At 37.7% G+C, this 25,755-nt stretch overlaps 1 protein-coding gene across 1 annotated transcript in view; it reads right to left on the reverse strand.

The window, feature by feature from the left end:
- Positions 1–25,755, reverse strand: part of TFAP2D (transcription factor AP-2 delta) — a 59,122-nt gene that overhangs the window by 20,864 nt on the left and 12,503 nt on the right. The window contains exons 4-7 of the mRNA XM_005905242.2: positions 22,513–22,678; positions 22,056–22,174; positions 4,765–4,906; positions 82–195 (exon numbers count right to left, since the gene is read on the reverse strand). Of these exons, the coding sequence (XP_005905304.1) occupies positions 82–195; positions 4,765–4,906; positions 22,056–22,174; positions 22,513–22,678 (541 nt within the window). The remainder of the gene's footprint in view (positions 1–81; positions 196–4,764; positions 4,907–22,055; positions 22,175–22,512; positions 22,679–25,755) is intronic.

Genomic DNA, 25,755 nt, shown 5'->3' on the forward strand with positions numbered 1-25,755 from the left:
TTATTAATCAGCTATCCCCCAATACAAAGAAAAAGTTGTTTTAAAAAGGGGAGTCCAACCAAATTGGAAAACCAGTCTTACCTGAAATGTGTTAAGTGTCTCTGAATGTCAAGGTCTAGAATTGGAGTGGGTCTGGAGGATCCCAGCGGTGATCTATCTTGGCTCAAGAGGTCTTGAAATTCTTTACAAATTTGTCTAAAATGAAAGACTCAAAATTAAGGTTGAACTCTTTAAACAGGGTTTTAATTTCATTGCATGATATCTTTTCAAAAGTTTGTTTTCTCTTTTAAAAGAAGGCTTGATAAAATTTCACAAAACAACCTCTGAAGTTCCATCTACAACACACAGGTGAGGAGGGACGAATTGACAGAATAACACTGAAACATATCCATTAACATATATTAAAAAGACAGCCAGTTGGAATTTGCTATAATGATGCAGGGAGTTCAAACCCAGCACTCTGTAACAACCTAGAGGGGTGGGATGGGGTGGGAGGTGAGAGGAGGTTCAACAGGGAGGGGACATATGCATGCATATGGCTGATTCATCTTAATGTTTGGCAGAAAATAACATAATATTGTAAAGCAATTATTCTCTTATTAAAAAGAAACATAAAAAACATACAGATGAGGTTCACAATGGCAACTATGTCTCAAGTACTATAAGATGATTATTTAAATATATTAAAAAATTTAAATGGAGGTTAAAACATTGCTTTAGTTCTTGTATTAGGATATTTGAATATTTTTGATAATTGAATAAACTAATTTATAAGTTGGCAAATCAACTGCCATACTGTTTAAACAATAGAATCAGTTACAATAAAGTTAAAGCTGAGGAAGAAATGAGGAAAAAGCAAGTATGGAAAAATTTAGCTTATGCTAAGCAATTCAAGTACATCACACATGAAGCTGTATCCGGAGAAGTTTCAGAATTTCAACCTTGATGTTTGATTCTTCTTCTTAACTCACTGACTTAGGAGAGCCTCCAGACTTAAAAACAGATGACAACTTTGTAGATTTCCTTTAGGCAATTATTATATCTTATTATGACAGTTACTGAGTTATTATTTTTATGCTTGATTTCATTCTTATTTAGATTGTTATTTATGAAGCTACAGTAAGAAATGTTCTTATTTTTTAAGCAAAATGTCACATTATGAATTATGTAATGCACAAGATGATCTTTGGTGAATCATAAATTCTAACTTTATCACTTACGTCATTGTCCTTAAGGACATAACTTTTTAGCTGATGTCTGAATTTAAAGTTCTGTTTTTCCTTTGACCATCAATGTTACGCTATCAATTAAAACTCCCTAGCTTTACCCTAACACAGATTAGTGTTAATCATACTGAATTCTAAATTCAATGAAGAGGTTTACTCATGTTTTTCAAAAATCAAATAAATATTTTGTCGGGTACATTTTTCGATTCCCAAAACTGTCTAACTCATTTCTATTCCTCTCTTTAAATAATTGTCTAATTAATCAAAATATTTCGTTAATCAACAAAGCCCTGGGAACTATGAGGAGTTAGGAGGCTAATGGCATTTAACAAGCCCTTCGTACAATTGTATATTTGGCAATATAATTAAATAGAACAGAATCTGTTATTCATAGAGGTTAAAAAAAAATATGCAGCCCAATGTGCCAAGGCAGATCAGTAATTGGGTCTCTCATCTAAAGAATTTTGAATTTTGTATATATTTTGGATACAGTTGTCACAGTCTTGTGAACAAAGGTGAACTAATCAGAATGTAATGAATATCCATATAGACTACTTCATTTCAACTTTGAACATTTTATTTGAAAACAGCCAGTGCTTTACTGCTGGAAAAATTAGAAACTACTCAGAACACATGTTGGATGCACTAATATGTTACAGAAAGGCATTAATTCCAAAACTCTCCTTACTTCATCTACTTATATTAATGACTACTTGTATTTAGTACATTTGCTATGACTGCATAGTCTCTGGTTCTTCAATCCTTCATATGGTCTAAAAAAAGATGGAATGGATATATAAAACCACAAAGACAAATTATTTTGTCTGTCTCTTAATTTTTAGATGTTTATAGCCTATCTACTCTTGTATAAAATAAGGTAATTTTAATTAGTGAATTCAATTCTTGCTTGGGCAGAGGGATCAAAAAGAATTACATGTTCTTGAAATATTTTTTGAAATCAAAGTTCAAAATATCACCTAAAATAATATATACTACTTAGATCCCAGGTAACAGGGAAATACTACTCCTTATTGAATCCACTACTGTAAGACAGATGTTTCTGTATAACTTTGACAAATATGAAAATACTGATGCTTCCCTTACTTCTCCTAACTTCTTCTAATGTTTACTTCTATGAAAACAAAATCTCAGCATCCATTTGAATGCACTGGCTTCCAAACACTCAGAGTGATGGGAATTCTTAAGAAAATGGAACTTGTGTTTGGAATGGTAGCGCTGCTGTGGATGGTAGGAGTGGACACTTATAAAGACATTTCTGGAGGAAGGAGGACAAGAAGGATTTCTCTGGATCAGGGAGTGAAATTCTTGGAATATGCATGGTAAAACCACAATCAAGTGATTTTGAGGTATAAAATATGAAGGTGTTTTACTTTGGGTAATTAGTATTGGGCAATAATAGTATCATTCAGAGGTCATCACATGGCTATACATATTGGGAAATCTGTAAAATCCTGCCAGTTACAATGCTTTGGGAACACCTAGAAGATGGGACCTAACTTGTAGCACTATATGTTTCTCTTAATCTGTAACAAATTGTTAGAGTCTCCTGAGATTATATTAAGAATAGAAATGAACAAATGACATGTGTTGGGTTGGCCACAAAGTTCATTCAGGGTTTTTGTAGCAACATTCAGTTCCTTCTGGAAAACCTGAAATATGGTGGATAAAGTCCCCTCTGAGTCCAAAACTGTTAGAAGAGGGAAAGAGTAGAAACAAGGCAGAAGTGAAGACACCCAGGGAGATAACAGCACAAAAAAATCGAGGTTTAGGTCTTTTCACTAACAAGTATTCAGGAACTTCCCCGCCACAAAGCTCATCTCAAAATTTTAAGCCCAAATGCTACATCCCTCACAACGTTCTTTCTCTAACTCTTGGTCTTCATTCTCTTTCTGCTATTCCTTTCCCCTTTATCTCCTTGTTTTGTCTTTTCTTTTGCCCTACCTTATGTTTCCCTTCTCTCTGGGGGCAAGATGAGAGAGCTATCTAGTACTCTCAGAAAAGCAATGAGTAAATACATCTGAAACCCAAGCAGTGACAGCCATGAGCAGCACAAACACCAAATGAGGGGTTTGCATTTCTTGGGCAAGCCTGTTGGGTATCCCATATAAAACCTTAAATTTTAAAAAAGACCTATCTTTCATTGGATGGGGTAGAAGGAGGAATATTTAGTTTTTGTTTTATGCATTTTGAGACCATTTACATTTTAGCCAACATATCATAAGGTCATTTTTTGAAACAATGTTTCCAACGCTATCTACCATATACTTTCTCTTTAGAAGTTTCCCCCAAATAAGAAACTAATTTATACCATCTTTCTAAATTCCATATATATGTGTTAGTATCCTGTATTGGTGTTTTTCTTTCTGGCTTACACTGGGACGACCCAGGGGGATGTTATGGGGAGGGAGGAGGAAGGAGGGTTCAGGATGGGGAAAAGGTGTATACCTGTGGCAGATTCATGTTGATATATGGCAAAACCAATACAATATTGTAAAGTTATGAAATAAAATAATTAAAAAAAAAAAAAAAAAAAAGAAACTAATTTATAAATGATAAGTTAATCAGCTGGAACTATTAGTTCTAAAATCTGAACATAGAGTTAGGAAATTAAACAAGACTATTAAGAGTCTATTATGTAAAGTTTAAAAATAAAATTAAAAAAAGAGTCTATATGTAGCAATAACTTATTTTAGTAAAGAGAAGAGAGCAAGAATTAGCTACCACTAGAAAGATTTTGGTCTAAAAATCTGAATGTGACTTGAGCAGTACTTAAGTACTTAAGCAGTACTTCTACTGGGTTTTCACACAATAAATGGTAGTTCTTCCTTTAATTATCAAAAAGTTTTCAAGTTTGAGGGAATATGGAATCATCTTATGCAAGCTTCTTCCTTTCTGCATCATTTCTCTCATTATCTTAATTCATATTTTAATTGAGCTTTTTACAATTTGCATAAGTTCTCGTGCATTCTTTTTCTTTTTGACAATATCACAAGAAAGCTGGGACAGTACAGGGATCATTTGCTTAATCACATACAGGAAAAAAATGAGGGCACTGACGCCAATCCTGGATCCCAGAGGTCTCCCTGTTACCTCTCATGTATCTGGGTCCTCAATTTTTGTCACACTCCCTGAACACTTTTAGTGTCTCAGATCTTTATCCTCATTTACTATGGCACAGTGAGTGGCTTAGACCAAATTACATGTTTAATACCAACTAACTGGCATATCTGCCTGGAACTTACATCTCCTAAACACATTTTTCTCCTAAGAGTTCCTGTTATTCTGAAGCGGTTTTCTAAGAACTTTCATCAGGGTCAATGGTAGCTCCATCACTAATACAATTGGCAAATCTTGCTACGGGTACCATGTTGAGGAGGTCCTTGTTTAATACATCTAGCTGCTGGTGTGGGAGACCTTCTTGTTTTAGAGAATGGGTGTTTTCTAGACTGTTTTCCCTCATTCAAAGAAAATGAAAAAACAGGATGAAGGCACACAGAGGCTTCCCCATTCTGCTTACTTGGTGGCTAGGATCATCTTTTTTCTTGCTGTCTGTTCTTTCTGTTCCATATGTTGTCTGGCAAGATGTTCTCCTACTGCTTTGGCTGGAAACTCTGTTTCACAAGTGTAGCCAAAATCTCGAGCCAAGTGTAACGCCTCCCCTGTTGGCAGACAGTAAAAGTCAGTTTCTCACTGATGTCCACACTCAACAAGAGGAACACCTTCTCTTTCCTCAAGCCTCATTCCTGGCTGTGGGTCAAATGGATCATTTTTCCCACTCATTGTAAACAATCCAAGAGGAAAGGAGCTTTGAGGGGGATAGGGGCAGTGAAGAAACAGAAGTTACTTACCTGGCAGGGGTATGTTGAAAACTGTAGGAGGAAAACCAGAACCACCATCAAGCAGTTCTGACTCCCCACAAGGCTCTGACCATTAGACCAGAGGGACATCAGAGATCCTACATCTTAATGCCCTGGGCAAAAAGCTCTATGGGCATGTCATTTTGTTGCTGCTCGACCTATAACTTATTCTCAATGTAACTGAAATATTCATGTATATTTTCCATGATATCTTCCCTTGTGGCTTCTATAATAGCTTCCTTGTGGCTCAGCTGGTAAAGAATCCACCTGCAATGTGGAGGACCTGGGTTTGCTCCCTGGGTTGGGAAGATCCCCTGGAGAAGGGAAAGGCTACCCACTCCAGTATTCTGGCCTGGAGAATTCCATGGAATTCCATGGGGTTGCAAAGAGACACAATTGAACAACTTTCACTTTCACTTCACTGCCTTTTCCATGAGACCTATCAAAACATTGACAAATGGTCCACATAATTTTTCAAAGAAGTTGGAACACTTTGGAAAGGCAAATAATCGAATTATGTCAATTTCATAACATTATGTTGCTAAAGAAAGCATACTGCATTATTATAGTACTAGCAGCGTCAGGCTTTATGGTGAGCCTCAGTACCTTTTAGCACTATGTACAGTGCTTCCTCAGTACATTATTAAAAATAATAATATTTTAAAGTATAGTATAATGATTAATAATGTTTGTTCTTTCATATAATCTAAACCCTGAGCAAACTTTTAAGACAAAGGGTAAAACGACTTATCGGCAAAGTAAGATTTGGCCACGGATGTCAGTTTGGAAAACAACAGTATTTTAAAAACTCAATCAAACCAATTCTTACTTGACCATTAAAACTTAAAAAAAGCAAGGTCTTGCTACATATGTACTAAGCACCTATTTTGCTCAAGGTGCAATGCTAGGTAGGAGTAAAGGGGGTATAAAAGGACACCAAAGATTGTCCCTGTTTCTGGGAAGATGACAATCATATCAATGATAGTAGTCACAGCAACAATAAACCCAGAAAACACCTTAGTAGCACTTCATAAATTATACTGCATCTATGTAAGCATTATCTATAATCTGTACATGTTTATTAACATTATACTAATATTGTATATAGTGAATGTTATCATATTGTATTACAAGTATCAAGTGACTATTAGAGATAAAAGATTTTCAGAGGAGGAGAAGGTGGTACTCATGGAAAGGTGACCAAACAGTCAATCAAATTTTGTCATGAAGAAATTAAAAAATAGTCAGGTTTGATGTGTCAAACCTCATGACATTTGTTTGGTGATTGGCCAAAGCAATGTATTTGATTCTGTTTTATATTCATAGAATAAAGAATAGTCAATAAATCAATACCAGAGAGAAATAAAAATGATTAATATTACTACAGAGGAGGAAAAGTTTATAGATAAATACACATAATAGGCTAACTAATTTCAATGAAACATCCCTTAGTAAAGATACTATTTTTTTTTCCTCTAGGAAAAAAGAGAAATACTAATCTTTCATATTGGGAAGCTCATATTTATAAAAATGACCCTAAAATTATCAACAACAGGAAACAGGAAAACATTTTAGGATAGTATAGAGTTGAAAAAATATAATCCTGAGAGTACTTTTCCCTTAAATTTTTCTTAGATACATTTTTTTTTCCCTTAGGATCTTTAGTTGTAAAAAATGTAAATAATAATGTTCAATATTTGTTTGTGGGATTTTTTTTTCCCTAAAAGCTTCTATCTCAAAGGTTTTTCCTATCTGCCTTAAGAAGAAAAAGGAACAAGATGAAGGGTTCTTTAATGATGGTTTAGTTATGTGATTTACGCCCACAGAGCTAATGGAAATTGGTAGGGTTCCTGCTCTTGTTTATTTCACAGAAAGGCACACTTAGCCTATGGAAAGCTCCACTGTCACTGTGCAGATATTAGTTAATACCCTGATTTGAAGTTTCAATGTGTACAAATATTAACCATACATCAAAATCAGACTTCCATTTATACAAGTGTGTTTAAATTTTATTTACACTACTATGAGACAGGAATGTTGCAATTCATCCTTTTCATTCATTTCCTGAGTCTTTAACAATTCTTTTCATTCCCCAAACCTGAAAAGCCCTGTTCTAGGCCTTGGAAGAGTCTAATTTAATATAAAAATATGATAATGTGGTAAAATGCTAGATCAGATAATGCTTTGTGAATGATCCAGTCATAATTCTCCCCTTAGTCTGTTTCAAAGCAGCAGCAGGTCTTAAGACTTTTATATTCATGTGGTAGAAAACATCATTTTTCCTCTATTCAAAATAGAAAGATGACAAAATGGATTAAAAAGGTCTCTATATTGACTAGTCTGAGTAGTGCTAATTATTGGAAGGTCACACTTTTGGATAAAGCTGCAAGGTATGAGTAATATTTTAAAAGTGCTTATCACAGGAGTTGATCACCCTAACCAATTAGGAAAGAAAATGTGTGCTTATTTGACAGAAGGCACAAAGGTTTTTTCTTTTTTTAAAGGGACATTGTAGGGACGTCCCTGGAGGTCCAGTGGTTAAGACCTTGTTTTCCAATGCAAGGGGTGCAAGTTCGATCCCTGGTAGGGGAGCTAGGATCCCACACGCCTCGTGACCAAAAAACCAAATGCAAAAGGAGCAATATTGTAACAAATTCAATAAAGACTTTAAAAATAGCCCACATTAAAAAAAATCTTTTAAAAAAAGGACATTGTAATGCCATGTAGGATGATGACTTTTGCTAAGAAAATGACAGAAGGGAGATAATTTAAGAAGTTTCAAATGTGAGGTAAAAAATCTTAAAGCTTGACTCAACAAAGAATGGCTATAGCACCTGACCAGAGAACAAACTCATGTGACCTTAGGACTCAGAAGTATTTTGCAACTAACACAAACACCTTTTATAACTTCATCCTTGTAGAGCAAGTTGAATTATTTAAATTGATATGTCTTCATATTGCAATATTCACACAGAAATTGATATTTAAATAAAAATTCAAGAGACTATTATAGATATATACACACACATATATATGGATATATGTACATTTTTCCCCTCTACTGTTTTTGCAATAGGAGGAGGAGTGAAACATACATACAGGGGAATGGCAGCATGCCTCTTAAATTTTATGCTAAAACCTGATTCTTGGGGATCTGGGTCATTTTAATGCAAAGCTCTCACCGTGCGGAAGTTTTAAAAACAGTTTGGATGGAACAGCTGCTATTTACATTTGCACTGACAGCCAGATCCTTTCTTCCCTTAGCTCTGTTTACTGCTTTCTCCTGCTTGCGAGGTAACATTGTTACTGGATGTACAGCGGTCCTACATCAAAAGAAGTGGCAAGTGAAGACACTCTGATGTGTAGTTAAAAGGTGTAGACTGTGCCACAAAGCTTTGGGTGTGAAAACCCAAGAATGAATAACTAAATGGGTCCGTGAATTAAAAGCCACACGATATTCAGGAACAATGACAAATCTATAGTTCAATCCTGTACCACAGGCATCATAGAGTCAACAGGTTTAAGAAAAATGAAATAGGGGGAGCAGAAAAGCATGTGAATAAGAAGTTGTGGGATTCAACTGATTGGTAACAATAAAACTCTACAAGCGTCTCTGTCTCTGTCGGGGGACAAAGTACCCATGTGAATAAGTAGGTGCAGTAAGCTGGGGTGACAGAGTGATCCCTGAAGGGCTATATCCCATTCAGCAAACATGGCTGCTGTTGCCTCATTTCTGGGCATGACGAGGTGGGCTGCCCCCTGGTGGCTGTTTTCCAAAGTGGATTTAATCTCTTCCTTTATTTCAATGCATTGTGCTACCTGACAAACCAATGCTAGCCCACCCCCACTTTTTTACACCACCGAAGTAACACAGTAACTTTGGCAAACACCTCCATTGTTATTTCATGCCATTGCAAGAATTACTATTTCAGAGGTAGGTTACATGGGGATAGTAAGAGAGCTTAGAGTATTCTCAGTGCAAGGCTTTAGGCTCTCTAGGCCAAGGAGTGCCATCCTCCCCTTCCAAAAAAGGGGAAACCACTCAGGGTTTTCGATTTTTCAGCAGGAACAGCAGCAGTTGATGACCCATGTTGAGGATCTCTCTCCAAAAGTTGGTACACACAAAGTTACAGAATATGGGAAGAACATAAAGAGAGAATTTGCTCCCTGGTTTCAGGGCATTCATTTTTCACACTGTAAGGCAAAAAGGAAAAAAAAAAAAAAAACAAACTAAAGGGTAAATATTAGGAAAAATGTAAATGGCAATTATTGATGCAGCCCAGAAATGGACAGTTAATGGAAAAATGTTTTCTGAAGAAAGTGAATTGCTCATTTTCCTGACATTCTGGGTTTCCCCATTATTTTACCTGAAGTAGATCTAAATGCATCATTTTCAAAGATTTTTAAAAATTGGAGTACAGCTGCTTTAGAGTGTTGTGTCAGTTTCTCCTGTACAACAAACATGAAATCAGCCACATGTGTACATATATTCTTTTCCTTCGCATCTAAATACAGTTTTAAAATAGAAATGAACACATCTGATTTCAACCTTTTATCCAGTCATTAAGGATTTTTTTCTTCCTTTAAAATTACTGTATTTTAGAGGTAAATATATTTTAGACAACTATCAATAAATATATAAAACTAGTTTGTACAAAAGATACTTCTACATTATTATTCACTGGATAATTCTCACCGAATGTCGCTAACTGCATTGCCTTAGAAACTATTTAGGTTTAACTTCTTACTGTAATACTCAATAGTATTCAGTGGACGCAATAATTCATATGTGTTAAATTCTACTCACTTATCTGTGATTTCAATTTTAGTTACATGTGTGGAAAATAATACATTCAAACCTATCTCTGGGATTATTCCAAGAAGTACCTATTGGAAAGCAAATTTGAGAATATTTTCAAATCTGGATAAGATATTATATTAAATAAGTTATCTTATAACATCAAGCTGCAGTAAATTCTAAAGCTGAAGAACAGGTTTAATGTATCTGTTAAGGCATCCAGAAAGATTCTAATAGGAGTGCATTCTGTAACACTATATATCATACAACCTGGGTTATAGATAAGGGTCTTATAAGATGGTAGTTTCTCTATTTAATGATGATTTTGTTTCAATACCAATACCTTGTTTTCAAAGTGATAGTTTTATTCCCCATTCCATGCCCTGTACTTAGTACAGTATTTGATTCATAATAGGTACTTAGTAAACATTTCTTAAATGGAAAAGCTTTCAAATATTTTATTGGCAAATTATAAAAGTCTTGAGAGGTACCCCTTACAAAGAATATAAATGAAAAACTAGAGCAAAAGAGAATTGCTAGAAAGAATGAAATAAAAAAAACACTGAGTATATCACTGTATCAGTGAAGCCAATTAATAAAATAGGTAAATTTAAAGGTAGTGTTTTTCAACCCTCGCTATTCCCACAACCGGGGAGTCTGTTTAATATGTGTATATACAAGTGTGCACACACACACACACTCACACACTCACACATACACACATCAGGGTTTCATCCTTCATCATTTAATCTCTGGAGCCAGGGCATCTGCATTTTTTGAAAGCTCCCGACCTCCTCTCTAGCCAGGTTTGAGAATTACCGTCCTAAGGTGAAAGGAAAGCGTTATGTGGGAAGGAACTCTACAGCTTCCCCCAAACTAGGATTCTGTGGCTGATGCAAAAGAAAGCAGTTGCTACAGAGTTAATATTAAACTGTAAAGACCTGTGTCTGTCTGGGTTCTCTGTGTTCTGCCTTATTGGCTTTAACACAGTACACACTATAGAAACAAAAATGGCTATGTGGTGGTAACGGAGACATAGCATTCTCGGGGGGAAAAAGTCATCAGTCTATTAAAAACTACATTTGTATAAGGAGATTTAATGTGAGATAAAACTTGCTTATCATAACAGTAGGGGGAAATGAATTATCAATAAAAGGTGTTGGGACAACTGGCTGGCCATCTGGGCCAAAAAAGCGAATAAAATTATATCTATATCATATATCCAACAACAAAAAACCTCCAGATGGATCAAAGATTTAAAGTACAGATCCACAAAGTAATTAGAAGATAATGTAGAAGAAATATTTTATAATCTTAGAATAAAAAAAAAGGACTTCAAAATATTATAATAAAAACTAAAAGCTATGGAATAAAATATATGAGAAATATGATTATATCAATATAAAAAGTTCTGCATGATATAGACCTGAACAAATAAGCAACCAAACAAAAAAGTCATAATAGCAAACAGACAAACCAGAAACGGGGTGGAGAGGCTTCACAACTCATATCAGAAACATACAACCTGTTTTCCTTATATATAATGAGCACTTACAAATGAATGAGAGATATGTCAAAAATTACCCCACCAGGACAAAGGAATAGACAAAAAAGCTCATAAAATTCTCCTAAGAATATACTTAATCTCTTTCATAAAAGATGGGGTTTATTTTTTCCAATCAAATTAGCAAAGTAATTAGCTTCTAATTAAAATAAATTTAATAAAAAAAATGAAAAAAAATAAATTGATAGTACCTGGTTTGGACTAGTGTATAGAGGGAACTACTCACATATCGATACTTCTTATCTCCATCACTGATAAAACTTTAAATTTAAAACTACTGTAAAGAGCAATCTTCCAATAATCTCCCCAAATTACAAATGCAAATATCTTTTGATCCTATAATGCATTCTTAGGAATTCACTGAATAGATGTACTTGCATATCTGTAGAATTATTTATATAAATGTAAGCTTGCTCATTGTAGCACTATTTGTAAGAGCCAAAGATTAAAAACTCCTATATGATATCTAGTGGAGTACTGGTTAAATACTTTATGATGCATTTAAACAATGGAATACTGTGAGTGTTTAAAAGAATGAACAACTTGCAAAAACTGAAATAAAAAGAACACTAAGACAAGGTGTGAAAAAATGTGTAGGACAGTATGTATAGGTTGCTATAAATTTTTTTATTTATTAAAAATAATTTATTTTTAATTAAAGGATAATTGCTTTACAGAATTTTATTGTTTTCTGTCAAACATCAACATGAATCAGCCATAGGTATACATATGTCCCCTCCCTCTCGAACCTCCCTCCTATCTCCCTCCCCATCCCACCCCTCTAGGTTGACACAGAGCCCCTGTTTGAGTTCCCTGAGACATAGAGCAAATTCCCATTGGCTTAGATTGCTATAATTTTTAAAACAAAAACCAAAACTATGCACACACACACACACACACACACACACATTTCCTTGGAAGAAAACAGACAAACCAATAACATTTCTTTCTTCCAGGAGGGGAACTAAATGAAGGATAAAGTGAAAAGAAGCTATTTCACTCTTTTGTAACTTTTGGGTTTTTACCATCTATATAAATTATCTATTTAAAACTATATTAATTAAAAACAAAACTACTCTCTGACCTAGATCTTAGAAAGTTTTTATTCAAAACTCAAATATTAGTTGCAAATTAAAACCTAAGCAATTTCAAAACTTCCACTACTATTCAATGGGCATTAGACAGCACTAGGAATTACACAGTTTACAGTTTTATTAGAATACCTACAAATTTTGATAAATCTCAACAATGGAAATAAGCAGAAACAGGAGTGTTTGAAAAGCACATTAGTTGGCATAAACTTTGAAAGAGAGTATAATAGAAAACAGAAAAAAAAAAAAAAACCTAGGAAAGTAATGCAGAGACATGCTTTTAAGGGAGCATCACGATTCATGAGAGTGAGTACTAAGCTGGACCTAAGGGGTAGGGAAGCACTGAGCCACACAGGCTTGGATAAACTTGACTTTTTGTGCCAGAATAGGAGTAGGACTCTAAGGACCCCACAAGCACACAGTCAGACACAAAGGCATGCGTGTAATAATAGCCTATTTCCTCTACCCCTACATGTAAACACCTTTCTCTCTGAAAATGAAAGAACCGTAAGATGCAGGTCAGAGAAGTACTGTTAGGAAGTAAGCAAACCATTTAAGAAAATCCCTCTGAGATTGTGTCTATTTATGCATAATATTATAAGACACTGAGACCGATCATTGACAATTCTGACAAATATTAGATCTCAAATATTAGACAAGGATATTGGATTGTAATCTATCAATAGTCAAAGCAGAGCCTCTCAGATAGAAACTATTCCATGAGTTAGAATAAGAAATTTACAGATAAGACAATACCTATTAGTCTGAAAAAGAGCCATTTTCCAAGAAAGACCTTAACATGACTGACTAACATAGTATGCACTGGCATTTACTTATTGAGTCCAACTCCACTGGCATCTCTGAAATGCAAAACTGTGCCCGAGAAGACACTGTCAATGCCAGAGTGTGTGCAAAAGGGGACAGCAGGGTCCCCTAGTGATTGGGCTTTTGGAGAAGGAAACACCCACTCCAGTGTTCTTGCCTGGAGAATCCCAGGGATGGGAGAGCCTGATGGGCTGCGGTCTATGGGGTTGCACAGAGTCGGACACAACTGAAGTGACTTAGCAGCAGCGGATCATATGACCAAAAGGAGCACCAACAAGAACAGTTGCAATATAACAAGGAGTCAATTTATGGTCTTTCTTTAATATCGTATACAGTTTTAGAAGAAAGCTAGACCTTGTTATCCCAGAGGAGGGACTAAAGCGGAAATATATCTGGAGTGGGTGGTGGAGATGTTATATCAGGATGATGGTCCTTTCATATCTACAAACATGCCGTGAGTCCTTGGAGGTCACCCTTAAACTCCACATATCCAGAGAAATCCACTGTGGTACTTGTGTGAATATCACAGTAATATCAGCTTTGTCCTAAAATCCCTGAGAAGAGCAAACAATCCTGAGCATACCCTGTAAGTGTATTATTACTGATACTAAAGGATTTTGGTGTTTTGAAGCCTCAAATAGTGAACAATACCTCTTTCTAAATTAAACAGCCATAAACTAATTATAGAAAAAAAATCTGCTCCCTATTAACTCTTTTAAAGGAAAAGAGTTCATTGTCAAGTTGATGGTTCTTTTCCCTCTTTTCTTGGAAATGCAACTGTACAGACTCAAGATTAGAGGCAAAAGGGAAATAGCGCCAAGTGATAGCACTCCTTTCTCCTATCTTTGGTTGGTTTGGCTGAAGTGGAAAGAAAATATTTTGTAAGATAGTCTAACCAACTAGATTGGCATCCTCTTGAAAGGACAAGAGATACTTTTTATAATTATTCCAGAAAAATGGAAAGAACCAAGATTTAATGTCATCCTAACTTTGAGGGATTAAGTGGCAGCAGATGGTGTATCAGGATGTTTTAAAACAAAAAAGGACAAGAAAGCTCAACAAACGTGCTCAGGATTCCTACCAGCACGGGATGTCCAATCCATAGTGAAAAACAGGCCAACTTCTTTCTATTCCTTGGTTATACTGTTACACTGTTATAACTATAAATATATAGCTGAATTCAGAAGTAGTTCAGCAATGCAACTGTTCAGAATCTATATCACTAACATAAATCTGAGTGGAAAACACATGATAATGTTGCAAATCAGACCTGGATTCTCGTCCTTGCTGTTCTCATAATCCTGTGCAAAATGGTGAATCTCACTGTACCTTCCTTAGTTTTCTCATTTGAAAATAATGATCACTAAATTTAATTGACACTAACTTTGTGCTGGGAACCCTGTGAACCACTCTACAAACATTCTGGTTTCACTCCCATGACAATCTTATGAGGAGAGTACTGTTATTGGTGATGGACAGGGAAGCCTGGCATGCTGCAGTCCATGGGGTTGCAAAGAGTTGGACACGACTGAGTGACTGAACTGAACTGTTATTAACACTCCTTAACACTGATGCTCAGAGAAGCTGTGTGTCTTTGCTTATACGACACAGCTAGCAAGTGGTAAGTGGTGGAAGTGGGTTCATACAAGGTTATTTGACTCCAGAAGCACACTGTTAACCAGAGGTACTATGACTTAGCACCTTGGACTATTCAGTCTTCCATTTCCCTCCAGGGCTAAAGTTTTATGATTCGGAGTAAATCCTGCTATGAAGTAATACTGTTAAGGAGAGTAATACTGTTTAAGGAGAGAAAAACGAGAGGACAGGTACTAATTTTTAACAACTGCCTCTGTGCCCCATGGTGTCAAGTGTTTAATCTAGCAAATGGATTTAATGCCACAAAAGACACATAAGGCAGATGTTATGGAAGAAAGAGGTGCTGGACTGTCTAAGGTCTGTCCTTTCTCTAACACTACAGAGTTGTTGCTAAGAAGGTTCGGGACACGACATTTTCTAGCATGTCTCACACCCGCCTCTGGAATTAGGTGTGCTCGTGGGACTGGTTGTCATGGACCGTAGACAGCAGCAATGTAGGCTACTTCCTGGCCAAGTGGGTAGGAAGCTATGTGCTTTTACCATCTGATCTTTCTTTATTGTGAGCTGAGTGCACAGGGCTCCGAGAACCTAGAGGAGGGCACAGCTAGAGGCAGAAGGATTCTGGCCCCTGAATGAGACGATGAGAGGAAGGAAGGGTCCCAAGGAGGAACACTCATGTCATCTGTGAAGACTGAGAAATCAGCTTCTATTGTGTTAAGCCCCTGAAAATTTGGAAATTAACTGTTATAACAGATAGCACTACCCTAACCATTACAGATAGTATGACCTTTATCTGTATATTAGGAAAATGAAGCTTAGTCAGGTTAAGCAACTGACCCAAAGTCAGACAAAATGTCAAAAGTGATATTATGGGGGGTGTACAGGATAGGGTCTGGAAGCCTACTGATTTCTTTTTAACTAAAGAAGGAAGCAATAGCAACAAAGGTTTTAGATTTGAAAGAGTGAATAGAAATCATACACATATTTGTAAATGGTCCCCTTTCTTTTGCTGATGGATATTTATACCCTTCCCTCCCCCTATACTGTTTTTTAAAATATATATGTTGTTCAGTCGCTCAGTTGTGTCCAATTCTTTGTGACCCCATGGACTGCAGCAGGCCAGGCTTCCCTGTCCTTCACTATCTCCTGGAGCTTGCTCAAACTCATGTCCATTGAGTCGGTGACACCATCCAACCATCTCATCCTCAGTTGTCCCCTTCTCCTCCTGCCTTTAATCTTTCCCAGCATCAGGGTCTTTTCTAATGAGTAGAATTTGACCTCTAGCCATGACAAACTGAAAGGGCTTCCCAAGTGGTGCTAGTGGTAAAGAACCTGCCTGCTGATGCAGGAGATATAAGAAACACCGGGTTCAACCCTTGGGTCAGGAAGACCCCCAGAGGAGGGCATGGCAATCCACTCCAGGATTCTTGCCTAGGGAATCCCATGGACAGAGGAGCCTGGCAGGCTATAGTCCATTGGGTCGCAGAGTTGGACTGAAGCAACTTAGCACGCACTGCATGCGTGACATGCACTACATACATGACAAACCGAAAGCCAAGGCATTTACGTTTAAGGACTTAAAGTGTGCTTCAAACTCCTGGTGTTGCCTGAGAATGCCATGTGAGTTTCGCAAGTTCAGCAAAACTGTCCCAGGAAAGCGCCCCACTCAAGTAAACAAAACTTCCCTTCAGCAACACTCTGCAACTTTGACCATCTTGGAAAACCTCAAGTGAGGTGGGAGTGATGGGCAAGAATGACTACATACCTGACTCTCATATTTGTTTCAACACCACCAACACTGCAAAGATTGTTCTGGAGCAAAATGTAGGGGAGGCAGTTAATTGGTGATTCATAAATAATAAATATACCGCAAGGATATTAGAACTAGGACAATAATATTGGCCAAACTCTTGGAATGCTTTCCAGAGATAGAATTTTTCCCACTCTAAGAGAGTCTGGGATTATCCCAAGATCTCAGGAAGATCAGTAAATTGGGTTAAGTAAGTCTAATCTGAATTTTCCAGAGAATGACAACTCTTTGGTATTATAGATACTACAGTGGACCAAGGAGAAGTCATAGTAATGTGATTAACAAGGGGAAATAAAAAGAACTTCAGGCTTGCAATAAAGTGGATAAAAGAAGCTGTACCAACCATTAGTTATATATTTAAACCCCGTTAAATGAAGGTAACAAGGAAACAGTTACATTCAGGGGATTTTTTTTTTTTCAATTATAAATTACCAATATTTATTTTAACCACATAAGGTAACTTCAAAGTTTTTTCTTTTTTTAATCTAGAGAAAGTAGAGGGAAGGAACCACTACAATATCTAATTTAGCTGAAAGCAGAGTTGTTAGCTACTGTTTTGATCAATGAGGGCTCCTTTATATATATTATTTCAAAGCGACAATAATAAATACATCTTCCGTTTAGGGTTTAGTCATCAAAACAAAGGAGAATCCTAGTCAGGACGGGGACAGCATGATTTCTGCCATGGTCCCTCCATCGACCCAAACTCAAAATTCAAGATGCTGGCTATGAGCAAAAAAACATCTTTACTGTTTGGGATGTAACAAGGAAACAGTTACATTCAGGGGATTAGTATTACATTCAGGGGATTCTGAATTCAAATACTTATATTTTATTATAGATCAAATACATCTGTACATGTGGACCAAAAAATAAATCCCCATTCTAAAGACATACCTTACTAAAATGTGCCCTTTCAAACAGCTTTAAAGGTGAAAAAAGTCAGCTACTTTTGAGTTTATCCCATTGGTTACTAGGTGCAATGATATTTGTAACAAATGTTGTGAATAATTTAAATCTTGTAAATTTGCATGAAACAGCCCTCTCATACATTCTTAAAACAGTCCCTAAAATAATGACTCTAATACATTGATTTGACAACGATGCTAGGATGGCACTATTAATAGAGAGATTCCATTTAAAAGAAATATAGAAGGGAATGATTATAAACATAATTAAAAACTAAATGATTGAAAACCCAAAGCAAACATGGAAATCTAGGAATATCATGATGAAACCACTACTAGATTAGGGACAAGTTAGCTGTTGGTTCCTTTTTTTTGATAAATAAACTTTCATTTGCTAATTTCAATCCCCATCATAAGGTACCTTACTGTTCATTGTTTGTATCTTGACAATGGTTAAGTCATGTCTGCATGGAGAGTCTAGTTGGGTCCCCATATACCACTCTTTCTTTGGGATTTTTATCAAAATAGCAACAATGGAAAGGCTGAATTCACATCATTCCCAGAAAGCAGCAGACAAGTACTGAAATGTCACAGAAGATGGACCTTCAGGAGATGTATTTCTAAGTGTGGTCAATGAGGAATAAAGCCCATCAGATATTACTTATCTTGTTCTCAAGTGCTATACCAAAATGGGAAAGGGCTGAACCATTGCTGAATGCATTGGGCCATCAGGAAGTTAAAAAATTTCCATTATCATATGTGAAAAGGATCGCCAGTCCAGGTTCGATGCATGAGACAGTGTGCTCAGGGCTGGTGCACTGGGATGACCCAGAGGGATGGCATGGGGAGGGAGGGGGGTTCAGGATGGGGAACACATGTACACCTGTGGCGGATCCATGTCAGTGTATGGCAAAACCACTACAATACTGTAAAGTAATTAGCCTCCAATTAAAATAAATAAATTTATATTTTTTAAAAAAGCATTCACAATCACAGTGTATTTGTAAAATGCAAACAAACTTGATTGAAAGTTAAAAAAAAATTCCAAATGATTGAAAAAAAACTAGTATTCTTTCCTACAAAACGAGAGGTTTACAAGAAAGCTGATGAACTATTTTTGACAATTAGAAATCTCATTTTAGAATTTCTGGAGAAATGCTTCTAAAATGTTGCTGACTCCTGTAAAAATGTTTGCTTGAGGGGCAAAAATATTACCCAAAGACATGGTCAAAGAAAGGTCCATGAATACCAGCTAGTAAATATGGTAAAGTTTTAATATTTACTAGCTAAAATTATGTAAGCAAAACACACGAAATAACTAAATCAAATTCACATTAGCACCAAAAGGACCAAGGTCACAAAATTTTAGGTTCTCCTCTTACTTTAAGACAACTTGAGGTTTTTAAAACTGTCAGTCATGACACATGACTCAACAGTGAGTCTTGAAATAAATATAGTGGGCTTACGTTCAACATTTAAAAGTAGTGGGTCTACAATTAGCATTCTAAAATAATATAAAAATATGGAATAGAATAAAAATACTATAATACATATTAATGTATATAATATAGTATATAAATGAAACTTAAGATGTGTGTGTGTGTGCATATGTGTGAGAGAGAGAGAACACACACTTGAAGGTCATAACATAATATGTGAGGAGTTAAGAGATACAAACAGTCCTTTTGCCCTTAAATCTCATTTTTTCAGTTCCATCAAAATGCCTGGCCTGGAATTCAACAATGAAATATTTCTTTCTCTACATCGTGAATATCTGGGGGATTTCAAAAGCATCCAGTGAAAAGTAAGATGTATCTGTAGAACTCTGCTCGGTGTTACATGGCAGCCTGGATGGGAGGGGAGTTTGGGGAAGAATGGACACATGTATATGAATGGCTGAGTTCCTTCGCTGTTCACCTGAAACTGTCAGAACATTGTTAATCGACCATACCCCAAAACAAAATAAAAAAGTTTAAAAGAGAAAAACATAAAGTAAAATGTATCTGGGAAGAATAAAATTTTAAGTTTCATCAGCCAAGGCTGACATAACTCCTCTGTGACCAGAGGTCAAATGAATAGAACCCAAGTTAGGCATTTTTGTGATGAGAGGTTTGCTGGAAGAGTAAATGCCAAAAGCATGAGATTGGTCCTAGGATTTCACACATTTAACCTGTATCCTTTCTGGTAGCATTGCTCAAGGATTTCCTCACCGGGTACTTGGTGTTTCAGGATACCATAAAAATCAACAAGAAGAAATGTGAATATGTGCTTTTAGGGTTCTCAAGGTTTTACTGGGAAGCCTGGCGTGCACAGTCCATGGAGTCACAGAGAGTCAGATGTGACTTAGCGACCGAACAAAAACAACTGTTATTATATTGTACATCTGGTACTATTTGCGTGTGTGTGCTGGCATTCCAGCACGCGAATATCCACATTCACAGACACTGTGGATAAAGGTCTTTCTTGAAAGTGAAAGGAAAGTGAAGTCGCTCAGTTGTGTTCGACTCTTTGGGACCCCGTGGACTGTAGGCTACCAGGCTTCTCCGTCCATGGGATTCTCCAGGCAAGGATACTGGAGTGGGTTACCATTTTCTTCTCCAGGAGATCTTCCCGACCCAGGGATCAAACCCAGGTCTCCCGCATTGGAGGCAGACGCTTTAACCTCTGAGCCACCAGAGGTCTTTGCTTTTCATACTAGCTACATGAAAAGTATCTCAAGGAACATTTAAATCAAGGATCCTTAAACCTCATTATATATCAGGGGCTGTTTTTAAAAATAAAGATATGTGCACCATACCCCCAGAGACTACATTTCAAGTGGTTTGGGAATGGGGTCCAAGGATTTTTAATAAACATCCTCAGCTGATTTTACTGTGGAATTGAGTTTGAGAACCAATCAAGTTCTTCTATTCATGTAATTCTTGAATTCACCATTATATTTTGAACATACTTTTGTTCTTTTGTTAGGTAGCTATAATTTTAATGATGTTTTTACTTAAGCAGGAAGCTGCTTCTCTTTTGAATGAACCCATGAGTCATTTTTTTCTACTTTGACCCCTGTGAGTGGATTATGAGTCAACTTCCTTACCATATGCCAGCTCTCAGTATCAGCACACATGGGCAAGTACTACAAGACGTACAATATAATGACAGTTGTTTTCATTCAGTCGCTAAGTCACATCTGACTCTCTGTGACCCCACGGATTGCGCACGCCAGGCTTCCCTGCCCTCTACTGTCTCCCGGAGTTTGTTCAAACCTATGCCCATGTGATGCTTATTAAACTTTCATGGCCAATAATAATATTGTGGTTGTTATCATTACTACAACTTGGAAGTAAAGCAAAGATACCTGTTAAAAGCAAAATCACCAAAGTGATTTTGTCAAGACCAATGTCAAGAACACACTACTTCACAGAGTTGTTCAATAAATAGTGTGTGTTGATAATCTGGAAAAGGACAAGATATTTGTTTTTGTGTTTCACTTACTTTTTACCTCCTCCTTATACACATTGGGAAATCAATGCAAGGAAAGTGTCACAGGTGTGTACAGGTGAGTCTTGGCAAAAAAGGTTCTTTCATTCATTTTTAAAACAATAGCATTCTAGGTTTGTTCAAACAACTCTCCCTAACATTCAACGGCTCCTCTACAAAGTGTGAAAGATGTCCAGTGATATCTTTTCTTAGAAGATTGAATGAGAATATGTAAAGTTTAGTTCTTACAGAAGAAACACAAGAGAAAAAATAAATTGAAAAAAAAAACTTATGAAATATGTTATAGAAAATATGTTATAGAACATATTCTATAGCACAGAATATGTTCTGTGTTAACCCCATTGGTTAGCCTTTGTGGGTCAGCTCATTCGCTCATAAAGCCATGGAACTTCACTGTACCTTAAGAGACGTCTACAGGGTTAATACAACGTGCTCTCAGACTCGTGACCATGCACTGAGTCCTGTGAACTCCTTATAAAGGATTATTGGTTATCCTGTAGATCAGGCTGCACTGAATAACAGTTAGTTAAGCCAGATTGATCTGAACTTTAAAATAAACAATAATAAAAAGGCTCCGTTTTTTGCTGCTGTTATATGGGGAATACTTGTCTAAATATCGAAATCTTCCATTGCTGTCGTCTTTTCTATTACTGCTAAGATTAGTAAATGCAATGATAGTCTATGAACTACATCTAAGCCTTCTATTAAGTCTAATTGAATCACCACTATCACAATTAGTTGGGAAATTCACCTGTAAATCAACTGTCTTTAACATATAGACAAAAATGAAATGGCATCATCAACAAACCTGAATTTCAAAGAACTGCTAACCTGCCATCATTACTTTGCTGTGCTGAAAAGTCCTACCTTCAACTAAGGAAGTGAGCAGGGTAACGTTGGCTGCTTTCCGTCTTCCCGCTGGCAGGTTCAGACCCAGCCTATCCAGCTTCTCCCTCAGGCAGCGACCCCCATTCTTGGATTTTGCTCTGTCCAAGAACAAACAAAAGCTAGGTTTTGCAGGTTGACATTTAGAGGAAAACAATGAGAAGACTTGACCATCTGAGGTGTTCAACATGGGACAGAAGACATAAGGGCTGAGGGTTGAGGAGTGTGGTACCATACAGTTAGAAGATCACAGTGCCAGTGACTTCCCTGGCCGCCCAGTGATTAAGACTTCGAGCTGCCAATGCAAAGAGTGCAGGTTCAATCCCTGGTCAGGGAACTAAGATCTTACATGCCACACAGTGCGGCCAAAGGATAAAACACCAACCCCCCTACCCCCCCCAAAAAAAAACTACAGTATCAGAAAACTCCTTTGTCTTACCTTCTCAAAATGCCTCCCAAGAGTGAAGCGTTGAGGCATTCAGGGGGTGAGAGGCGTCTCTTCACCTCGGCAATGGTCACCTTGTACTTGGAAGTAGAACTGAGAAGGGACAGACGACCAGGGACAGAGCAAAACAAGTCTGTGGGGTTGACCACACAGGTGCCACCTTTGGAGGGAAAAGTATATTATATATTAATGACCATGAGCACAGATACTAATAACTATATAAAACATAGTTACTATCACGGTGCTACTTAGGATTTGGAAATACACAGTACGATTTTTCTTATACATTCACCACCTGGGTCATCTCAGAAAGCTGCTCTGAAGATGTCTCTTCCAATAACACTCAAGCTTTGGTTTTCAAATATCACACGGAAAATGTTTGTGAGGGTATGATTTTCATTTTAGCCAAAGTTAGCATCCTATGAAGTGCTGGCTGGCCCACCAATGTTCATTTTGCCATCATCCACACCAAGAAACAACTTCAATTAGTTAAAAATCTCAAACTATACCAACTAGCCCACAAAGGGTAGGTATGATATAGCCATAGCTCTGTGTATGGTTGTGTACACACATATACACAATGAATAGATATAACTGTATCCATGACTTACTATATACACAAAAGTTTTGAAAGCTCTGTTCTAAAATGACTGAGAACTGCCATCTCTCTTCCCTTGTCTATCTGCCAAGTACAGGCACCAAAGTCAGTTAGTCCCTAGGTACCGTTAAAAATCACGTGCCCATTGCCAGACACCTCCAACCCATATGTGCATGCGTGCGTGCTAAGTCGCTTCAGTCCTGTCCAACTCTTTACGATACTATGGACTGTAGCTTGCGAGGCTCCTATGTCCATGGGATTTTCCAGCCAAGAATACTGGAGTGGGTTGCCATTTTCTCCTCCAGGAGATCCTCCTGACCCAGGGATCGAACCTGTGTCTCCTGTGGCTCCTGTATTACAGGCTTTACTGCTGAACCACTGGGGAAGCCCTGCACTGTGCATGGGACACACGAACTTGAGTTAACATTAGAACATAGTAATAGTAACATATAAAATGCTAGTGGCCACTAGCCACAACTAATACTGCTGTGCTTGTTATTATTACTACTACTAGGGAACAAAGCAAAGATAACTGCTGTTGGCAAAAATCACCAAAGCAATATCCCACTGCTGGTGCTCCTGGAGCAGAAGCCTTCTGTCTCCAGGATCCAGAAAGCCCCTGGAGCTTTTCTGTTCTCCAGGAATAACAGAGAACATCCCCAAACTTCAGGCAGCTGAAGTAGACTGAAGACCCAGAGCAATCCGTCAATCATCAGTGGGCAAAGTTTCCTATTGTCTGACCTTCCTTTATTGCAAAAATCCTGAGCCAGTGTCCACACCACTGCATAGCCCCAGGATGCAAGGCTGCCTCCCTGGGCACCAAGGGCAGAGCTTTGGAGGTTCAGTAGCAAGTTCAAATTCAAAGGTTACTTTTCTGAGCATACACTGGATTTCTTGAGTTATGGGCAATTTTAAGACCCATTTCCAGAAAAGGGTCAAGTTCAATGAGGTTAATGAGAAAAAAAAAAGAGAGAGAGACGACGATTAAAGAAAAATGGGCAGGAGAGTGTCAGCTAATATTTCTACTCAAAGGGTGGCTCTCAACTGGCAGCACAGGCATCTCCTGAGAGCTTGTCAGAAATGCTGAATCGCAAGCCCAGCCCCAGATCTTGAGTAGAGCCTGCATTTGAACGAGCCCCTCAGGTGGTTCAATGTGCACCTTAAGTTTTGAGAAGCGTTGGTCTAGGACTCACCACCCGCCTTCCTTTCTTTGACAAAGCAGCTCAGATGGAATGTTATGTCCATCAGGTCTGTGGCATTCAGATTCAGGTATATTTTCTAGGCACAGGGGTTAAGGAACCTGGAAGGATCTTTAAAAAGCTAAAAGAGGCCCTGGACCTGGGTGCAGAGAACAGACTAACTTTGCCCCACTCTTAGGGGATTTCTACCCCTGTGCTGCCTGGAATTCTTCCTGCTTTCCTAGGGTTATCCAAGATTCCCCTGAAAGTGCTGGCACCCATCAAGGTCTTTCTCCTGAAGCATTCCAAGGCTGGAAATCACCCTGAATGCCTCCTACCCCAAAACACAAGAGAAGATAACGAGAATATCCAAGCAGCCAGCTCGCTACAGGTTGGAAGATGGGCCATGTACCGTTGGCTAAATTCCCAATGCTAGAGTTTGGAAACTTGCCCTCAGTTTGAAATCTGAAAGGTAATAGTTTCAATGATCAGATTTGAATCTTTTTCTTGGTAATTAAACTTGTAGCCAATATAATGAAAAAACATACAAATGCCTGCCTCAGGAGCAGGGAATACAAATTCAACTGTGCTTCTTCACCTCATATTCTCAGAGAAGATTTTAAAACCAATAATAATAATAGCAATAATAATTTCCCCAGATGTCTAGAAGTAGATCCCTGGTGGCTCAGATGATAAAGAATCTGTCGGCAATGCAGGAGACCCTACCTCGACCCCTGGGTCAGGAAGACTCCCTGGAAAAGGAAATGGCTACCCACTCTAGTATTCTTGCCTGGAGAATTTCACGGATAAAGAAGCCTGGAGGGCTCCAGTCTATGGGGTCCCAGAGACTCAGACAGGACAGAGTGACTTTGCACACAATGCTCTAGAAACTACCATCATACTTTCACTGATGCTCTCACTTTGTACTTGTAGATGCAAAATGTATTTTAAGGACTTCCACGATGGCACATTGGGTAAGAATCCACCTGTTAGTGCAGGGGACACAGGTTCAATCCCTGGTCCCTGGTCCAGGAAGATGCTGTGAAGCAACCAAACCCACGTGCCACAGCTACTGAAATCTGCGTGCCTAGAGCCTGAGTTCTGCAACAAGAGCAGCTGTCACAATGAGAAGGCATGTCGCCACAACGAAGAGTAGTTCCTTGCTCAACACAAGTAGAAAAAGCCCACATGCAGCAACAAAGACCAATGCCCTTATCCAGGGGATCTTCCCAACCCAGGGATTGAACCCAAGCTTCCCACATTGCAGGCAGAGTCTTTACCATCTGAGCCACCAGGGAAGCCTAAGAATACTAGAGTGGGTAGCCTATCCCTTCTCCAGGGAAACTTCCCGATCGAGGAATTGAACAGGGGTTTCCTGCATTGCAGGTGGATTCTTTACCAGCAGAGCTACCAGGGAAGCCCAACAAAGACCCAATGCAACCAAAATTAAATAAATAAACT

This window comes from Bos mutus, chromosome 23 (genome assembly GCF_027580195.1).
Source record: "Bos mutus isolate GX-2022 chromosome 23, NWIPB_WYAK_1.1, whole genome shotgun sequence".
Classification (NCBI taxonomy): Eukaryota; Metazoa; Chordata; class Mammalia; order Artiodactyla; family Bovidae; genus Bos; species Bos mutus.